Source organism: Myxocyprinus asiaticus, chromosome 12 (genome assembly GCF_019703515.2).
Source record: "Myxocyprinus asiaticus isolate MX2 ecotype Aquarium Trade chromosome 12, UBuf_Myxa_2, whole genome shotgun sequence".
In the NCBI taxonomy this organism is placed as follows: Eukaryota; Metazoa; Chordata; class Actinopteri; order Cypriniformes; family Catostomidae; genus Myxocyprinus; species Myxocyprinus asiaticus.
This window is the reverse complement of record NC_059355.1, coordinates 11,372,719-11,393,554: the sequence shown is the minus strand read 5'-3', so window position 1 is coordinate 11,393,554 and position 20,836 is coordinate 11,372,719. Positions and strand designations below refer to the sequence as shown.

General features: G+C 36.7%; 1 protein-coding gene across 2 annotated transcripts in view; it reads left to right on the top strand.

Annotated features, from left to right (window-relative positions):
- Positions 1-3,911: 3,911 nt before the first annotated feature.
- Positions 3,912-20,836, top strand: part of LOC127448670 (cytoplasmic dynein 1 intermediate chain 2-like) — a 35,473-nt gene continuing 18,548 nt past the window's right edge. Inside the window, exons 1-9 of one of the 2 annotated variants that reach the window (XM_051711384.1) lie at positions 3,912-4,022; positions 6,530-6,638; positions 6,719-6,833; positions 7,405-7,495; positions 9,428-9,487; positions 11,195-11,310; positions 11,398-11,484; positions 14,316-14,478; positions 14,589-14,688. In XM_051711384.1, coding sequence (XP_051567344.1) covers positions 6,531-6,638; positions 6,719-6,833; positions 7,405-7,495; positions 9,428-9,487; positions 11,195-11,310; positions 11,398-11,484; positions 14,316-14,478; positions 14,589-14,688 — 840 coding nt within the window. In that variant the 5' untranslated portion in view covers positions 3,912-4,022; position 6,530. Of the gene's footprint in view, positions 4,023-6,529; positions 6,639-6,718; positions 6,834-7,353; positions 7,496-9,427; positions 9,488-11,194; positions 11,311-11,397; positions 11,485-14,315; positions 14,479-14,588; positions 14,689-20,836 lie in introns of both variants that reach the window. The other variant, XM_051711383.1, reaches the window with a different exon arrangement.

The following is a 20,836-nucleotide window of genomic DNA, read 5'->3' as shown; positions in this document are numbered from 1 at the left end:
TGGAAGGTAATATATTCTAAATCTATGTTAATGTTAATGAATTGATTCAACTGAAGTATTTGAATACAGGATGACACAGAATATTTTTTATATGTTTAGATAAAAAACAAAAACACTTGAAAATCAAATCCAGGGGACAATTATTATAATTATGATTAACTATAATTGCCCCTTTGTGGAAAAGTTTATTTCGGACACTGTTTATATTCTGTTATATCTTTATCTTTTCATAACTTAACTTATGGAAACAACAAGGTTTTGCTATATGGTATTTTGCAAAATAGTCATTTCATGGTACCTCACGCAACTGCTATTTTCTTGGCTTGTGGCTAAGACTAAAAAGGGAAGCAAATGCAGAATAAATCAAATAGATAAATAAAACTGCATGACTTTATTCTGTGGAACACAAAAGAAGATCATGGTAAGAATGTTGCATTTGCTGATTTCCACAAAATAGCAGATGATAATGACTCACTTTAAAGCTTAAAAAAAGCACATAAAAGTGTCATAAAATCAGTCTGTGACTTGCACGTCATATTCCAAGTCTTTTGAAGTCATATGTTTACTTTGTATAATGAACAAACCAAAATTGAAGTCATCATGAGATTTGGTATTATTGACATGTCACCATATTGGATTTGCGTGCTTACAATATAATGTTACAATGATCTGATTTGAGAGTGAAAAACAGCTTAAATTTCGGTATGTTCATCATGCATAGTGATTATACAGTATGCCTTTATTACTATTGCTTTAAACAATGATTCTCAATGCTGTCTGCTTGCCTCCTAGGCTTCTGTTCTAAGTTAACACATTTCCAGTTCATTTTATACACACGTGTTAAAATTATTCTCTGTGGTAATCAACAGCATAGACCTGTTGGACATTAGCTGAAATAAACCTTGTAATATTCCTTTAATTTCTTGACTCTTTAGTTCAGGTGTGGTGGTCTGATTACAAAGTGTTAATAGATAATCACACAGGAAACCCACATGTTGCTTCCAAATGTTCATGTATGCTGAAATCGACCCATTACTGACTAGCGCTGCCATCCCCCATCAAAATTTTTGCATTCATTTAAATGTGTTTACCTTTTCATGTGGCGTTACTAATAGTGCATTGTCCGTGCAACCTCTGAGACACAGATTTTGGTCTTGTGGGAACCAGGTAGTAATTGCGTTCACATATAAAAAATGGTGAGTGTGATTCAGAGGTTGCATTTTTGCCCTAAAATTACATTTTTACTCCACTGACGGTTAGGTTTAGGGTTAGGGTTTGGATTTAGAGGTAGAGTTAATAAAATATGCATTCATGTTGAATGTATTACATCATTTATAACTAAAAATACAACTGGCTTTTGGCGCTACCATATGGACATTTAATCTCAATAACATTTTCAGCTTTATCCACTGGGGCAGTGCTTTCTGATTTCGGTACAATATAACTATACAGAAACAACAAACAGAAAATGAGTGGCTTTTTCTTTTGCATGATTGCATGATCTCCCTAAACAAGTTTCCATATGTATAATGAATAATATTTAATAGAAAGTGTTAAAATACACATAATATATATATAAATGTATATTATAAATATTTTAAAATGAATGTTTTGGTGTGTGTGAATGTGGTTACAGGTGACTGCAGTGTGTCTGTCTTCTGTGCCTGCTGCAAATATATTTTGTTAGATATGTAGCTATGTGATTGATGTGGGGTTATAAAAATAAGACCGCAAGTACTGCAACACCTTCACATACTGTAGAAACATGCATGTTCATGCACCTGCTAACACATAACCTGATTTTAGTCATTGTCATGTTGCCATAGAAACTACAACCACCCTTTAAAGCCATTGTTATATAGCAAAAGACAGCAGAGGTGTGGGTTATATGGACTTGCTCATCTCACAACTCAACACACAGACACAAATGACATAATCAAAGTTCCTGAATTATGCACAAGAATCAGCAAGCAGGTTGTTGTCATATTTCCCCTTATATAACAAATTCACAACCCTTGACGAATGAAATCTGCAATTGCACTGGTAAGAGGGTGTGGTTTGAAAAAAATTGTGTGATGACAGTTTTACTTTTCTCTTTTGTGTTTCAATTCAGCTTGACAGATATTATGTGAGTCTCCCTGAAGACCTTATTTGGCTTCTTGAAGAGGAGCATTTTAAGTTTTTAGTGCTATGCTTTCAAGTATTGCTATAGTGTACCAATGAATAGACCATACAAACAAATAGAAGGTCATTAAAAGTACAATATTCTTTAGTTGAGGCAGTATATCAAGGTTTTGATTAATATTTTTTAACTATTAATTGTGATATTCAGGTGAATTACTGTAAATGTACATACATGCATCAATACATTATAAACATCACTATATATAGAGAGAGAGAGAGAGAGAGAGAGAGAGAGAGAGAGAGATAAGACCTGATTTACAGCATTATCACATAAACTTTACCAGATATACATTCTATTCTATTGATCATAACTTTTGTTTTGTTTTTGTTATAATTATGTATGTTTATTGTTCATTGTTTTAGTTTTATTTGATCATGTATGTAATTTAGTTGTATTTAAAAATATAATTTGTCATTGCTTACTATCTCTTAAATAAGTTTGATTTTATGAATAAAAAATATACATTTTAAAAATGCATGTGGATGTATAATTTTTCCTTTAGGTGTTGTAATCTCTTGCATCTTATAAAGTTTTTTATTTTATTTTTATTTGTGTGTGTGTGTGTTGTGTGTCATTTAGTTGTATTTACTGTATAAATATCACTTATCATCATTTACTATATCTTCAGTAAGTTTGTCTTTATTAGCCTAATAAAAAAATTGTTTAGAAAATTGTGTGAATATGAATATTTTTCTCTTGTTTTCCATTAATTTTGGTGGTATTTGTGTTGTAATCTCTTGCATCTTATAAAGTTTATTTTATTAATTTATTTTATGTTATATTTGTTTTTAATATTTCATTTGTCATTGTTAACTATCTCTAAAGTACATGTGATTTTATTCATAAAAATATTGGGTAACACTTTACAATAAGGTTCCATTTGTTAACATTAGTTAAAAACATTAGTTAACTTGAACTAAAATACTTTTTAAGCATTTATTAATCTTTTTTAATGTTAATTTCAACATATACTAATACATTTTTCAAATCAAAAGTTCTGTTTGTTAACATTGGTTAATGCACTTTGAACTAACATGAACTAACAATGAACAATTGCATTTTTATGAACTAACATTAACAAAGATTAATTAATGCTGTAAAAAATATATAGTTAATGGTTTGTTTATGATACATAATGCATTAACCAATGTTAATGAATGGAAACTTATTGTAACATGTTACCAAATATTGTTTAAGAAATTGTTTATTTTTCCCTTGGTTTTCATTCATTTTGTTCATAAATGTATTTGCAGTTAAAGGAATAATGAGAATTCTCTCTTAATTTTACTCACCCTAATGTCATCCACATGTGTATGACTTTCTTTCTTCAGCAGAACACAACAGAAGATTTATATTTTTATATTTCAGCTGTAGGTCCATACAATGCAAGTGAATGGTGACCAGAAATTTGAAGCTCCAAAAAGCACATTAATGCAGCATAAAAGTAAGCCATAAGACTCCAGTGGTTAAATCAATATCTTCAGAAGTGATATGATTGGTGTGGGTGAGAAACAGATCAATATTTAAAGGTGCACTCAGTAATTGTTCCCCATTTAAAAAGTTTTACTCCAAAAAAAAAAAAAAAAAATAAAAAAATTAACTGTAATTTTTAAACAAATCACTCACTAATCAATGAAGGGAAAAGTGTGCCCTCTAGTGGCCACTATATGAAATGCCTCATTCGGTTTCTTTGGGAAGAGACTCGTCTCGGCTCCCGTAGCCGCATCCCGGAGTCAGACACATCCAGTGCTGCTGTCACAACAAGAGAAGAGGATAAGTTATTAGAACAATAATCCTCCCCAGAACAACCTCAAACCGGAACACACGTTTATTTCAAGTAAGACTACTCATTTTGCATCAATAAACAGTAGGGTTCATGATATTGAAATGCAGTTTGACATGCATTATTGTGTTTTTGATGATAATGGTTTTTGCATTGATTCACCTAAAATCAAGGAGACACCGTCTGACGTCTCCGCTGTGATTTTACATTATAACTTATAATGTATGTCTCGGATTTAACGTAAAGAAAGCATACAAACACTGCCAGAGATGTTTTTTGTATTCTAAATGCTTTTAATAACGACAATGTTATAACTGGACGTGTGATTTATTTAACGTAATTGCGGCTAGGCGCGCGCTTCAGCCGAAAAGTCACGCGCGGGCTGTATAAATGATAACATTCAATGTGATTTATGAGCGCAATCTTAATTATGCTTTTCAAATTATGCTTTTATGTTAGTTTACGAGCTTGAACCGGATTTTTCGCCATGCAGCCATATTGACTGACCATCCGGGACTCTTTACAGGAGTGCCGTGTGTGTGTGTGTGTGTGTGTGTGTGTGTGTGTGTGTGTGTGTGTGTGTGAGTGAGTGATATATATACTCTTATTTTCTCATCGCTGGTTAAGTTGGACCAATCACAGTTGTTTCAAATAACTTTACGTTATCATAATAACATTATAACATTTTATTATACGGCTCTCTGGAATGCTTGATTATCGATTCTACGGGTAAGCTAGTAAAACAATTATTTCTACTCAAATCAATGTTTCATGTCTATTTATTTATTTATTTATTTATTTATTTGGCAAGAAGTCAGAACGTCATTTTCGCAAAATAAACACCAACAAAACTCCGACGCAAACCGGTGGAATTTAGGTGTTTCTAGACTCCAAGATTTATTTCTTCACACATAATAACATAACTTCAACGCAAATGTTTTATGAAATATCAATATTTCATGTCAACTTATTTAACGACCAGCTTATTATCCCTTACAAATAATGCTAAACATATTAGTTATCTGGGTTTCAAACAGTTCCTTAGAAATTTCATAAATGTTATTTTAATGATTATATAATTATAATATAGTTACATTTTCATAATTATCAACATATGAGCGTACATAAACTACTAATCTGTTAAGCACTATATAAAGTCTGTTAAGAGGCCTAAATATTTTAACCCTTGTGCGTCAATAAAAAAAGTTACTCAGAGGTCCTTAGAGGACAAAAAACTGTCATAATAATATTATATATTAATATTATTGTCCACTTTCAACAAGTTAATTTTTTTTAACCAACATCAGTCCTGATCATAACTACCAAATATTTATTAAATTTCAGGATTTTAACCCTTTAAATGCCAGTTTGTTTATATAATGCCACTGTTGTTTTTTACACACACACATACACACACATTTCTCAATACACACATACAACACACACTCTGACATCCATACCAACACACCAACACAATTTTAGCTGCATCATATATTCAATTTAGCCTGCAGTGCTCTATAATACAGCAAACAGAAAATAGGAAAAAAGCATGTATTTGCTCCATAGGCTAAACATGAGAAAAATGGCCCCATCTGGTGGAAAATATTAAATATTTACATTTTGAAGCCAGGGCTCCATAATGAAAGCATAATATCATAGAATTCATGATTATATGCTTTAATGACACTGGGATCAAATATTGCATCTTTAATGGGTTTCAATGAGGACATTTTTGTCCTTAAGGTCCTGAGTGTAACTATTTTGTGTACACAGTGTATATAGATGTATTATAGGAACTGAGGTTGAAATATCAAAATTCCCCCAAAAATACACACTTTTGGAAAAAAGTTATGCCATTGGCATTAACACAGCCAAAATGCTAAAAATAAATAAATAAAAATGCCCCTAAGGGTTAAAGTTGTTATGAAGTATTACCGACGCCTGTACTATAAATTCTCCTCCCAGTCCCTTCCCAGTAGGTGGCGGTATGCACGAAGAATGCAAATCAAAATAATGCACGAAGTATGCACAAAGAAAAACCAAAAACAATAGAAGAATAATGTATAAGTGAAAGTGGAGATTTATAGCAAAAAAAAGGACTTAAATATTGATCTGTTTCTCACCCACACCTATCATATCACTTCTAAAGACATGGATTAAACCACTGGAGTCATATGGGTTACTTTATGCTGCATTTATGTGCTTTTTGGAGCTTCAAAGTTTTGGTCACCATTCACTTGCATTGTATGAACCTATAGAGCTGAGATATTCTTCTAAAAATTTTAATTTGTGTTCAGTAGAAGAAAGAAAGTCATACACATCTGGGATGGCATGAGGGTGAATAAATGATGAGAGAATTTTCAGTTTTAGGTGAACTATCCCTTTAAGGTACTGTGTCCTAAATAATACTACCGAACACACAGTACTATCTCGGGGATCTACTGTACCTACAAACATGTGTACTATTAAATCATTGCCAGGCAATGAGCCTTTGAATGGATTTCTTTGCAAATGTACTTGGAAGACTTGTTTTATAAATGTGTGTTTGTGTCTGTCTTCAGAATGTCAGACAAAAGTGAGCTGAAAGCAGAGTTAGAGCGAAAGAAGCAGCGACTGGCTCAGATGAGAGAAGAGAAGAAGAGGAAAGAGGAAGAACGCAAAAAGAAAGAGGTGAGATGTACTCTCTGTAACTGCAATTATTGTGTCTCTGATTGTGTTTGTGTTGAAACTCTCTTTCACTCCTGCTATAGTTGGATGAGCGTAAGGAGGGCGCGTCTCCTCCTCAAGATGACTCTGATCTGGAGAGGAAGAGGAGGGAGGCGGAGGCTCTGCTGCAGAGCATGGGGATCGTTGATGCCTCCATGGGTACGAAACAACAGAGATTATACAATTACTTGAGTGTTTACAACTATAAAAAGTGTTAATTACAGAAATTATTTTCATACTAGTAATCTATTACTTTCCCTTCTGATAAAAACTGCTTAAACCAGCTTAAAGTGGTTTTCTGGTCTTAGCTGGTTTGAGATGGTTTAGATGGTCAACTGGTCTATTGTATTGGCCATTACACCCTCAGCCCTCATGAAATGTTTTTCTTTATATTTGGAATGAGCACTAATGTCTTATTAATGCATGGGAATCCTGCATGAATATTAACCTCTGCCCTTTTGTCTTCTCTTTTTTTTGGCTCAATCCTCCTTGACTTTGTTGCCTCACCGCTTTTATTACCATCCCATTCTCGTTTGTCGTTTGTCCATTGCTTCCCGATTTGATTTTTCTTCGTTTGAATGTTTATGCTCTTTTTGTTTTGTTCCAAATGCCCCCCTCCTCATCCCGCCCCTGCGTACGTATGTGTGCGCATGCATGCACACGCGTTTGTGTGACCTAGTGCAACCTCTGCGCGTGGTAACAGAGGATACGTGTTTTTTTCATTATTTAGTCCCCCCTCCCATGTCCCCCTCTGCCAAATCAGTGGGCACACCCAGCGAAACGGGCAGTCAGGACTCAGGAGATGGTGGGACGGAGCCCAGGTGAGACGCATACATGTATACACTTACATAGAACATCATAAACACCAAGAGTGGGCGGTATGACCAAAACCTTTTATCACAGTATTAGTAATATTATACAGTGATAAAATTGTTAACCTAAAAAGTGATTCATGTGGTAACATTTAAATTAACTGGTTTTAGTTAAGACAAAAATATTATTTAACATCACCGAATCAACCGGAATACATTAGGCTACACCAACAAAGTTACATTTAAGGGTTTGATCAAGTAGAAATAGCACCTATTGCAGTTTACCACTTTTTACAGTGGGAACGGTACACAAAAATAACTCTTTGGCTGAACTTAATTTAATCATGGACAATACATGTTTGAAATGCCATGTAATTTCAACTTATATACTTCAAGTAGAGGGAACCTAACTGAATCAAGTAAACCCAACAAAATTTAACATGTCAAAATAACTTAAATGAAACTCTTTTAGTGACATGCTAGCTAGTGACAGGAAATGTTAGCATGCTTAATACATACTGATGGAAAGCACTACTGAGTGCAACTTGGTCACTATGCTATGGTTAGCACAGCAATTGCTCAATGGATAAAGCAAAATTATGTAGAATACTCAAAATGTACATAGCAGAAATTCTTCTAGATCTCAAAACATTAAACACTAACACATCTCCCCCTTTACATTCATCTTGCACAAAAACACATACAATAACACTTAATTTAAACATTTACTCTCCCTGTTGAGTCTCATGCAAAGTATGTTAGGAACTAGAAATTCTCTGCCCAGTTTCAGTTAACCAAACAAAAAATATTCATGTTGTCCCAATTCACATAGATTAAGTAAAGCTGACAAGACACTTTTTAGTTGAATCAACTCATTTAATTTAAGTTCCCTTGATTACATGAATTTTATGAGTAATATGAACAAGAGATGATTGAGTAAATCTGACAATAGTGAAAGTTATTTTTGTGTGTATGTGTATATGTGTTTACCTTAGTTATTACACAGCTCTCTGGATTACTTGCTTCTGTTACAGCAATCCCGGCATTCTGAGGTCAAATATTGTTGTGTAATTACCTCTAAACTGTATTATTTACTTTTATCCCTTGCAGCTGATCTCTTACATTGTGCTACACTGTAAAACATGGTAATGTGCAATTGTTACCATGATCTGTTTCTACTTGATCTCAGCCTTAAAAAATGACTTTCGTTGGTGTAACCTAATGTACGGTAGTTAGACTGATTTAGTCAAATTAAATACATTTTTTAAATGAAATAAAACCAGTTAATTTAGATATATCACATGAAGCACATTTTTTAGGTTACTTGACAAATAAATTTTGAAGGTGTAGTTTCAAATCAATATTTAATATTCATTTATTTACTTTTTTCATTAAGTAGCTTTGTAATAAGCAAGATGATTTTACATTCAGCTGGCCATTATCGCAAAAATAAACCCTGACATAGTTATTTTTGATAGTCCAGTGAATTAAATTCTTTCATAAAATCTTTACAAATTAAAAGGTATTTCATGACATTTGGTTATTTTCTCATTTTATTTGGAAATTGATGGACGCAAACCAAAAATAAGATTATAAAAAATAAATAAATAAATGTGGCATCAGTGCAAAAAAAAAGAAAAAAAAAAGAATTTAGTTTATAAACAAAACACTCAAAAGAGTAAAAGTAAGATTCTCAAATGGATAGTTCTGAGTCTAAATTCTGACTGGATTCGCCACATTCGAAACCATTGCAATTGATTTCTAATCACTATATTGCGTTTTGTTGTGTGTGAAACTCACCTTACAAGGTGTGTGTGTGTGTGTGTGTGTGCATGCTTATGTTTATTTGTGTGGATAACATTGTATTGGAATGGCAACTCTTATAACGGCTCTCCTTTATATCTGTCTGCATGCATGTCTACTTGTGTTTGTGTCTAACAGGACTCTTCACTGGGACTCTGACCCTTCTACACTTCTGCTCCATTCAGACTCCCAGCTCGGGTACTACTCTCTGTCTCTCTCTGTCATTAACATCACTCCTGCTGTGCTTTACTTACACTCTCTTCTCTGTTAGTATCCTGCATTTACTCATTTTATCCTTCTGTTATATTTGTCCAATCTCTCTGTTGCTGTCTATCTTCTGTTTTCATGGACAGTCATGATAAACCAAACAGCACTCTTAATGTAGACAGACAGTGTGTCTATTATACATTGACTTTGACTAACATAATGTTGAAATATTATTTATGTATCATAAGAATGAAAACAGTTTAGTATGTACTTTTTTTAAGACACCTAACCTTATGATTTGACATCTTGTGTGGCTTCGATCCTTAAAGGAATAGTTCACTCTAAAAGTAAAATTCCCTCATCATTTACTCATCCTCATGCCATCCAAGATGTTTCTTTCTTCTGCTTAACACAAATGCAGATTTTTAGAAGAATATCTCAGCTTTGTAGGACCATTCAATGCAAGTGAATGGTGACTAAAACTTTGAAGCACCAAAAAGAACATAAAGACAGCATAAAATGAATCCATACAGCTCCAGTGGTTTAATCCATGTCTTCATGATCTATATGATAGGTGTGGGTGAGAAACAGCTCAATATTTAAGTCCTTTTTTACTATGAAGGTACACTTTAACTTTCACATACATGCATTCTTTGTGCATATCACCACCTACTGGGCAGGGAAGAGAATTTATACTAAAAAAGGACTTAAATATTGATCTGTTGGGGCCTGGGTAGCTCAGCGAGTATTGACGCTGACTACTACCCCTGGAGTCGCGAGTTCAAATCCAGGGCGTGCTGAGTGACTCCAGCCAGGTCTCCTAAGCAACCAAATTGGCCCAGTTGCTAGGGAGTGTAGAGTTACATGGGGTAACCTCCTCATGGTCACTGTAATGTGTGGTTCTCGCTCTTAGTGGGGCACGTGGTGAGTTGTGCGTGGATGCCGTGGAGAATTGCGTGGGCCTCCACACTCGCTACTTCTCCACGGTAACGTGCTCAACAAGCCAAGTGATAAGATGCACGGATTGAAGGTCTCAGACGTGGAGGCAACTGAGATTCATCCTCCGCCAACCGGATTGAGGCGAGTCACTACGCCACCATGAGGAATTAGAGCGCATTGGGAATTGGGCACTCCAAATTGGGGAGAAAATGTTTTTTAATCTGTTTCTCACCCACACCTATCATATCGCTTCTGAAGACATGGATTAAACCACTGGAGTTTATAGACTGCTTTTATGTGCTTTTTGATGCTTCAAAGTTTTGGTCACCATTCACTTGCATTGAATGGATCTACAGAGCTGAGATGTTCTTCTAGAAATCTATGTTGTGTTCTGCAGAAGAAACAAAGTCATACACATCTGGGATGGCATGAGGGTGAGTACATGATGAGAGAATTTTCATTTTTGGGTGAACTATTCCTTTAATTTAGGAGGTTAGACTCCCCAAACCTTCTTGAAATTTCCACTCTGTCTATTCAGACACATAACTACCTCTCAACAAATGGATTTCTAAGAATTTTAGGTTTCTTGTGTGCTTTTCATGATCAATTTCTATTGTAAAATGTATTATTTTGACTGAACAATTATGTTTTAGTCCAGCTCATTTGCCAAGTAACTGACAAGTTTTTTTGTTGTTACAGTGATCATACAACTACCTCACAGTCTTTTTATCTCACAGTGTATGTCTATATTTTCTTCAGACGTGGCCCTCTGAAGCTGGGCATGTCAAAGGTCACACAGGTGGACTTCCCGCCCAGAGAGCTTGTGTCATACTCGAAAGAGACCCAGACACCCACACAAACTCAGTCCAAAGAAGGTGATTCGCATACACACATACTGCCTTTCTTTAATGCACCAGTGTGTATATTGACAGAAAACGAAATTCTATGGTTGTCGATTACAGATGAGGAAGACGAGGAAGATTTGGCTGTGACGCAGCCAGTTCTGGAGCCGCAGGATGAGAAAGACTCTCAGGAGGAGGAAGAGGAAGGTAACGTTCTCAAACATACCTTAACATGTGTAAAATCAGGTTCTATAGTCATTTGCAGGTCTTAAGAACACACAACTACACTGAAAAAAGTAGTAACCTGCAATTGTTACCTTAAAGGACTAGTTCACCCAAAAATGAAAAGTTTTAAATACTGATCTTACTGAACTTACATACACTCAGTGTTTCACTTCAGAAGACATTAATTAGACCACTGAAATCATATGGATTATTTTTATGATGGCTATATGTACATTTTGGAGCTTCAAAAAGTTGGCACCCATTTACTTGCATTGTATGGACCTACAGAGCAGAAATATTGTTCTAAAAATCTTAATTTGTGTCTGCTGTAGAAAGACAGTCATACACATCTGGGATGGCATGAGGGTTAGTAAATTATGAGAGAATTTTCATTTTTGGGTGAACTAACCCTTTAATGATCTATTTGTATTTGATTTAACCCATAAAAATGACTTTTGCTGGTATAAACTAATTTGTCAGGTAAATTTAGTCATATTAAATAACAGTTTGGAATTGAAAATAATCAGTTAATTTAGATGTTACCATATGAATAAATATTTTTGATTACCTCACTATACATTTTTTACAGCGTAAATGTACAGTACATGTCAGTCTAATTAGAATTAGGGCTGTCAATCGATTACATTTTTTACATGATATGCCAATTAATTAATCAAATTACTCACAATTAATTGCATATATAAATATTTGCTGAGAAAGGCCCTTAAATATAATTCAATATATGATTAAATAATTATAAATAGTTATTTACATAAGCCTATCATTAGCCAACAGTCTACAGCAATTCATTTTGGAATTGAATTCATCAATTTGTCCGAAATTTGGAGCGTTTTACTTTCATTGCATTGGGTCATTAACACCGTGTTTTTAAGTTGCAGTGTCAAGTTGAACATAGTTCGACACTTTGAAAAACACATCTCTAGTCCCCTGCATTTGGAACTGAGCTCCGTTCTGCTGTTTGAATGCAAGAACGTTTTCTCATCTTGTGCTGTCACTAGTGGTTTGTTGTCTGTATAGCTGTGTATTTCCTTTACAGATGGAGTTTCGCTTAATGCCCACTGCTGAAAACAGGTGGTAATTCAAGCTTGAATTGCTCTGACGGTAGGAAGCAGGGTGGGGCAAAATTCAGAATTTCAGAATTAACACCCTTTCAATTCATGAGTTGGAATTTGAATTGAATTGGCCACACCCCACAGGAAGTTGAATTGGAACTTGAATTGGAATGATAGGAAGTTGAATTTACTGAACTGCAATTCAAATAAATTCAACACAGTCAGACTACACAATTTCATTAGTCCAAGTCAAATTTTTTGACAAATAATTACATTATCAAGTATGCCTATTTATTCCCTAATATGTAGATTATTAATTTTTTTTATACTTTTACTTATGGACATGATTTCTCTCTAAAAATAAATTAATTAACATAGCCATCAAAAGATTTTGTTTTTGCTGTACAGCACCAGAAATGGTCCACCAAGTTGTTTTCAGATAACTTCATAAAAAATAAATAAAAAAATTTATTATCTATTGATTGTTTAATATATTGAGCAAATTAGCACACCTGGAAATTAAGTATTTTTCCACCACTGTCCATAAAATGAAAATGTATTAAATATAGTGAAAGAAAAGCAATACAAATTTCTATAGGTGGCATTTTAAACATTATTGTACTTTCTTACATTTATTATTCATTATTAATAGTGTAAAAATGGTTGTTTATAGAACTTAAAGAAATTAAATTTGCATTGATTTTAACTAAACTCAACTTAAAATTTCAGCCTGCCATGACTTTTACAAATTAGCTGTACATAGTTCATATTAATTTGACATATTTAACAAATACATATTTGAATTAAGTAACTTTAAGTAGATTTCTTAAACTGTCATCCTTGTACTATTAAAATTGCTTCCTTTATTAGATGGTTTAAAACTGTTAAATATTCTGAGCATCTCATGTACATTTCTACAAACATGTATTTCATGGAAAGTGATGTGCTTGCTGTCTTAAAACAATAATATCACATCTTTACTCATCACATGAAATAAAAAAAATATATAAAGTATTTTAAAATGGCACACACAGTGACAGAACTCGACACCTGGTACGTTAAACACGATAAGGATAACAACCAACAAATTGGGACTGAACCCCATAAACATTTTGTGTTGACCAATCTGAACTCAATTAAATACATTTATCCAACTCCCTGCTATGCATTCCTGAAAGTTGCCAAGCAAAACACTACAATAATCTAGTAAATCTTTCAATGTTTTTGTTTACTTGATATAAAAACACTTGTTATAGTGTAATGTTTCAGGAAATACCCCATTTGTTATGCATATGATAATATGAGAACATGTTTCATGTTATACTGAAAAATCAAATGTATTATTTAAAAAAAATAAACTTAAAAATAGTAAAATGAATTTTTTGCTACCTCAATTCAAATTCTATCCAAATTCTGGAATTGAATTGGCATTCTTCATTCAATCCTGAATGGGTCACAACCCTTGTAGGAATATCTTTTATTACGGTCCTGGGACATGATTAATTGTGCATTTTTAACACGTTATTTTTTTTATATATAATTGCACTGAATTAATGCGTGAATCGACAGCACTAATTAAAATTTTTATTTTTTTTATTAACGTAGCTCTAAAAACTGGGCACGTTTTTGCAAATTAGGACTCTCTGTTCCAGAAAAGGTGTTTATAAGACTTGAAATTCAGCTGAATACTAACACTGAATAATCATGTTAAAAAACAAAAACTCATTCTGTGTATTGTAGCACCCCCTCATGAGCTGACTGAGGAAGAGAAACAACAGATTCTTCACTCTGAAGAGTTCACAACCTTCTTTGACCACAGCTCTCGTATCATGGAGCGCGCGCTCTCCGAGCAGGTGGACGTATTTTTTGATTACAGCGGAAGAGATCTTCAGGACAAAGAGGGGTGAGGAGAGAGAGAGAGTGTGTGATTGTGTGTATCAGTCTCTGGTTTTATCAGTCTCTGGTTTGTGATGACTGTGTAATTTGTTGTTGCATTGTACCTGTTTCTCTCAGGGAGTCTCAGGATGGGGCGAAACTCTCAATGAACAGACAGTTTGCAGACGAACGCTGGTCCAAACACAGAGTCGTCACCTGCCTCGACTGGTCACCACAGGTACAAGAGAGTGTAAATATAGATTCGATTAATTTTAGTGTCTGGGTTCTTTTGAAGGTTTTTTGTAGTTAAACGATTCACAGAGTCAGTGCTCCAAAGTGTTCCCAAAATAACTATCAAACAGTAATATAATAATTAATAATCAAGCACGTTACATTTAAAAGTAACATTACTCAACTCTGCAAATTAATAAATTAGTGCTGTCCACTCTTCAAGCACTAGCTTAACTGCCAGTAACCCTCGATCCCCTACATGATAGTTCGTCTCAGTCGGTGTAAGGCGGTGGAAAGGAATGCACATGGATGCAACTTGTTGTCCTCCCCTCTTTGGGACAGCACAGCTCTAACCCCTACGTCCGAAGCATCGACCTCCACGATGAAGGGTTTATCTGGGTTAGGGAGAATGAGAATAGGTGCAGAGGTAAAATGGCTTTTGAGTTTGCTGAAGGCCAACTCTGCTTCATGTCCCCAATTAAAGCTGGTTGTGTTCCCCTTGGTGAGGGCAGATAAAGGAGCCACCACAGTACTGAAGTTCCGGATGAACTTGCGATAAAAATTGGTGAAACCAAGGAAACGCTGTACTTCCTTTACCGTCGAGGGGGAGGGCCAATCCACAACTGCTTGAACCTTTTGAGGGTCCATTTGTATCTGGCCAGGCTTGATAATGAACCCCAGGAACTGAACTTTGGTCACATGGAACTCGCATTTCTCAGGTTTAACATAAAGATGGTTATCAAGAAGACGTCTGAGAACCTTTCTGACGTGTTTTACATGTTCTTGGAGGGAACTCGAGAAGATGAGGATATCGTCCAAGTAGACAAACACAAATTGGTTGAGCATGTCTCTGAGAACATCATTAATGAGAGCTTGAAATACTGCAGGAGCATTGGTGAGACCGAAGGGCATAACCAAATATTCATAGTGCCCAGTGGGCGTGTTGAAGGTGGTCTTCCATTCATCTCCTTGCCTGATGCGCACGAGATGGTAGACATTGCGCAAGTCAAGCTTAGTGAAGATGGAGGCTTCTTGCAGAATTTCGAGAGCAGTGGTCATTAATGGCAAGGGATAGCGGTTTCGAATAGTGATCTTATTAAGGCCCCTGTAATCAATACATGGCCAGAGTCTGCCATCATTCTTCCCAATGAAAAAGAATCCAGCTCCAGCAGGGGAAGTGGATGGTTGGATGATACCTGCCGCAAGGGATTCGTTAATGTATTTATCCATAGCAGTTCGTTCGGGGGGAGACAAAGAGAATATACGACCTCTGGGGGGACAGGTTCCTGGGAGCAGCTCAATGGCGCAATCATAGGGGCGATGAGGAGGTAAGGAGGTGGCCTTCCTTTTGCTGAACACTGCTTTGAGGTGGTGGTACTGAGCAGGGACTTGAGACAGATCTAGGGTTTCTTGGGACTCGAGAACAAGATCAGGGGAATTCTGGGCCAAGCATGTAGTCTGACAGGTGGGACCCCAGCTGAGAACAGCGCCAGTGGACCAGTCAAAGTGTGGGTTATGCTGGAGGAGCCAGGGGTGACTGAGGATAATAGGAAACTCTGGAGTCTGTATAAGGTGAAAGCACATTCTCTCCTGGTGCTGGTAAGTGACGAGACCAAGGAAAGAGGTGAGGTGGGTTATTTTCCCTGGAGCTAACAGTCTTCCATCCAAGGCTGTCGCAGTTAGGGGAGCAGGAAGGGAATTAATAGGAATCTGGAGACTTTTGGCAAAGGAAATATCCATGAAATTCCCGGCAGCACCAGAATCAATCAATGCCTGGAGTTGGTGTTTTTGATCTCCCCAAGTGAGTGTGATGGGAAGGAACAATCCAGAGTTGGAAGGTGAAGCTGTGCGTGTAACTCCCGTTACAGTCCTTCCTTGCCTGTACGGGACCGGGCGTTTCCCGAAAGCTCGGGGCAGGCAGAGCGAAAATGACCATACACTCCACAATATAGACAACAGCGCTCTCTCATGCGACGGTCTCGTTCTGATGGGGAAGGCCTTGTCCTTCCCAATTGCATGGGTTCCGAGGACTCGTGGGGGACTGGTAGCATTTGAGCAAGTGCTGGACTGGCAGACAATGTGGAAACAGATGGCCGGTTCAGGCTTCTCTCCCTCAGGTGATTATCCAGCCGGATTGCTTGATCCATGAGGGTCTCGAGATCACGAGCAGGTTCTCTGGTAGCCATATCATCCTTGATTGCCTCAGACAGACCATTCAGGAAGCACACCATGAGGGCCTCGTCGTTCCAGCCGCTCCCTGCTGCAACTGTCCGAAACTGTATGGCATATTCAGCCGCGCTGCCATTACCTTGTCGGAGGGTGAGAAGTCTCTTAGAGGCTTGCCGGCCACTGAGGGGGTGGTCAAAGACTCGCTTGAACTCCTTTTCAAACACAGAATAACTTGAACAGAAGGGTGCCTGTGCCTTCCAGACTGCTGTTGCCCAAGAAAGAGCCTTGCCAGAAAGGAGGGTGATAACATATGCGATCTTGGCCCGATTTGAGGGGAAGGAAGATGGTTGTAATTCAAATGTGAGAGAGCATTGAGTCAGGAACCCATCACATGCACTGGGATCACCTGAGAAATGTTGTGGTGGAGGTAGGCGAGGTTCAATCAGAGGAGAGAGTACTCAAGAATCTGGAAGGGGTACCGAGGCAGCAGTAGAAGCAGTAGCTGAGGTAGAGGGCAGCCGGTCCAGGATCTGACGAACAGAAATCATGAGATCCGACAGCACTTGTGAGTGTTTAACCATCACAGTCTCATGCTGGACTAGTGCTGACTCATGGCATTGGATTGTGGACTCCTGCTGAGCAATTGTGGCCAGGAGTTCTTGAGCGTTAGGCGTCTCTGTGTTCATAATGTGGCTTGGTTATTCTGTCAGAGCCGGGAATCGAACTTGGGTCTCTGGCGCAAAAGTCTTAATTTCTACCACCAAGCCACAGAAGGGAGTTGAACCCAATAGTCAGACGCGCTCTTAAAAGAACTCAGCAGAGTTTATTAACAAAAATAGCAAAAGAGTACAAAAGCAATTTCTTACTGACAATCACAAAAAACAGAAAAATCTTTAGTCCAGAAAAGGATCCGAAAGGAGGAAAAAATAATCTCCAAAAAACTCAGGAAAAAGACATCAAAAAACAGCAAAAAATAAACACAGGGAAAGAACAAACCAAAAGGCTTACAAAGTTTAGTACTTGGAACTAGAGGAGACTTATGGCAGTAACTGGCTAGGAACATCAGTAACCAAGCAAAGAAACAAAGGAAGTGATCAACTTAAATACACAGTCCAGAAGGAGGCACAGGTGAAAACAATAACACATGATAAATTGGCGGGAAACTGAAATGAAACACAATGAGGGCCTCTAGTGGCCAAAATAAAACATTAAAGCAAAAAACTCTGACACTGTCAGTCGATTTTTTATGAATTTTTTAATCAAGTTAATTACATGATGTGCCGATTAATTTATCAAATTAATCGCAATTAATAATAAAAAAAAAGACCGCTGTCTTTGACTGCATATTAGGTCTGGCAGGCTGAGCTGCCTGGGCAGTCATTTATTTCCAGGGGTTTCAGTACAGCGTAAAAATGTGACGTGGTAGCGTAGGCATTCTCCTAATTCAGAATTTGCATAGGTCACCGATCATGCGCACTAAAAGTGTATGAGGATAACCCACATCACTAACGGTTGAACTGTTTTCTTTTTTGCTGCTAATAGAAACAGATGTTGAAATTGAACATGTCAATTTGTCAAAGTAGATTAATTCAAAATCACACGCTAAAATATTACACACTCGCGCCATTTAAACCATCTGAATTCTTGGAATACTTAAAGATCCGCAGTTACAGGGGTTGAGCGATATACCTGTCCCCACTGAATTACATATGCATTAAATACTTGTCTGTGTTTACAGGGGTTTCGAGCGAGACGCCTGTCCCCACTGAATTACATGTACATCAAATACCTGTCTGTTTACAGGTGTTTCGAGCGAGACGCCTGTCTAAATAATTTCAACTGAAATCTGCAGTTAAACATTCATTCTTACTAACTTGTTTCCACTGATATTCTAAGAAACAAACTGACAATTAGGTGTTCATACTCAACTTAAAAAAAAAAAAAAAGATAAAATGTTGACAGCAGGCAGAACAAGACAAGACTTCAGTTTTTGGATGTCTCAAGACATCATCTATACAGGATCTTCTGATGTACTATCTCCCACACCATCACCTTTCGTATGACTGGAATGTCACACAACATAGAAAGAGAGAACAATCATGTACAGACAAACTTTGATGATGGCTTTTTGACAAAATAAAGAAGCTTTTGACGGTTTACATTTACATTTATGCATTTGGCAGATGCTTTTATCCAAAGTGAAAAAAGTACTTATTTCAGGGACAATCCCCCTGGAGCAACGTGCCTTGCTCAAGGACACAATGGTGGTGGCTGTGGGGATTGAACCAGCAACCTTCTGATTACCAGTTATGTGCTTTAGCCCACTACGCCACCACCACTCACATCAGGTTTAGCTGTGAGACAGGGATACAGTTGCTGAGGTTTTCCATCTTGTTACTATACTATACTTAGTGTTAGTCTTAAGTTTAGAGTGAGTTAGATACCAGGGTGTTAGTGGATAGATATGGTTACTGATAAAGTGAGAAAAATAGACAGACAAACAGACCAACTGATAGACCAATGTAGACAGACAGACAGATAGAACGACAGATAGATAGATGGATGGATAGATAGATGGATACTCTTACCTCAATCTCCATCTCAACAGCAAAAATAAGTGTGTTAAAATCAGTTTTGCGAGAAATACAAATATTGTAGCTTGGTCATGTACCTGTCTGAAAATAAGTGGCTTTCCTTCAGAAATGAAGTCTGCGTATTTACAGGCAAAAACACCAGTCATTTTCATTTGTCTGTTCGGGAATTTCCTAGACATACAATTACAAGTATAACACTTTGAATAAAAGGACAGTTTGAAGAATATTTCTATAATTTATTACATGGTGGTATGCATACATTGGTTCTCATTCGGCCGATGGTCCATCTGGAAGCCTCCAGGATGCAGCCTTTTTTGATTTTGTACTCCTCCATGAGGTATTTCCTGTTAATTAATCGCACGAGACACATGCTTTCAAAGCAATTTGATGATCAAACCAAACTTGCAGCAATCATTTGAACATAACTCACAACAATATGTGGCAGATATCACCATGTCTCTGACCAATGGAGTCATAGCACCGGATTGTCTGGGATTTGAAATCAATTACCTGGTGATAAGAAATGGAGGTAAAAGGTTAAAGACATAAGAAAAAGAGTAAAAATATAGTGTTTTACACTTTTAATCATACAGTATAGATATGGGAACAATGTGTTACAAAGGCATTGTTCTTCATAAATTACTTACAGCCAAAGCCCAGTGCAAGCCAAGGTGCAAAGGAACAAGAACCAGATCATAGAGGAAGAGATCCACTGTTTTTGTCCATTTCTTCACTGCTGCATGGCCTGCAAAATGTCCGTCACCACTCTGACGCTTTGGGAAGAAAAATTTGCTTAAACAGTAGACCTTAAGGCCTTCCTGCTGATCATCGCTCCTCTTCATCAGCAGGGACAAATAGAAGTTGATAACCTTGAGAACATAAGAGTAAAAATATTCATGACTAGGGATACATAATAAACTCAGCATAAACAGAAATTTCCTTTTTTCAGGACACTGTATTTTAAAGATAATTTTGTAAAAATCCAATTAACTTTACAGATCTTTATTGTAAAGGGTTTAAACAATGTTTTCCATGCTTGTTCAATGAACCATAAACAATTAATGAACATGCACCTGTGGAACGGTCATAAAGACACTAATAACTTACAAACTGTAGACAATTAAGGTCACAGTTATAAAAACTTAGGACACTAAAGAGACCTTTCTACTGACTCTGAAAAACACCAAAAGAAAGATGCCCAGGGTCCCTGCTCATCTGCATGAACATGCCTTAGGCATGCTGCATGGAGGCATGAGGACTGCAGATGTGGCCAGGGCAATAAATTACAATGTCTGAACTGTGAGATACCTAAGACAGGGCTGCAGAGAGACAGGAAGGACAGCTGATTGTCCTCGCAGTGGCAGACCACGTGTAACAACACCTGCACAGGAT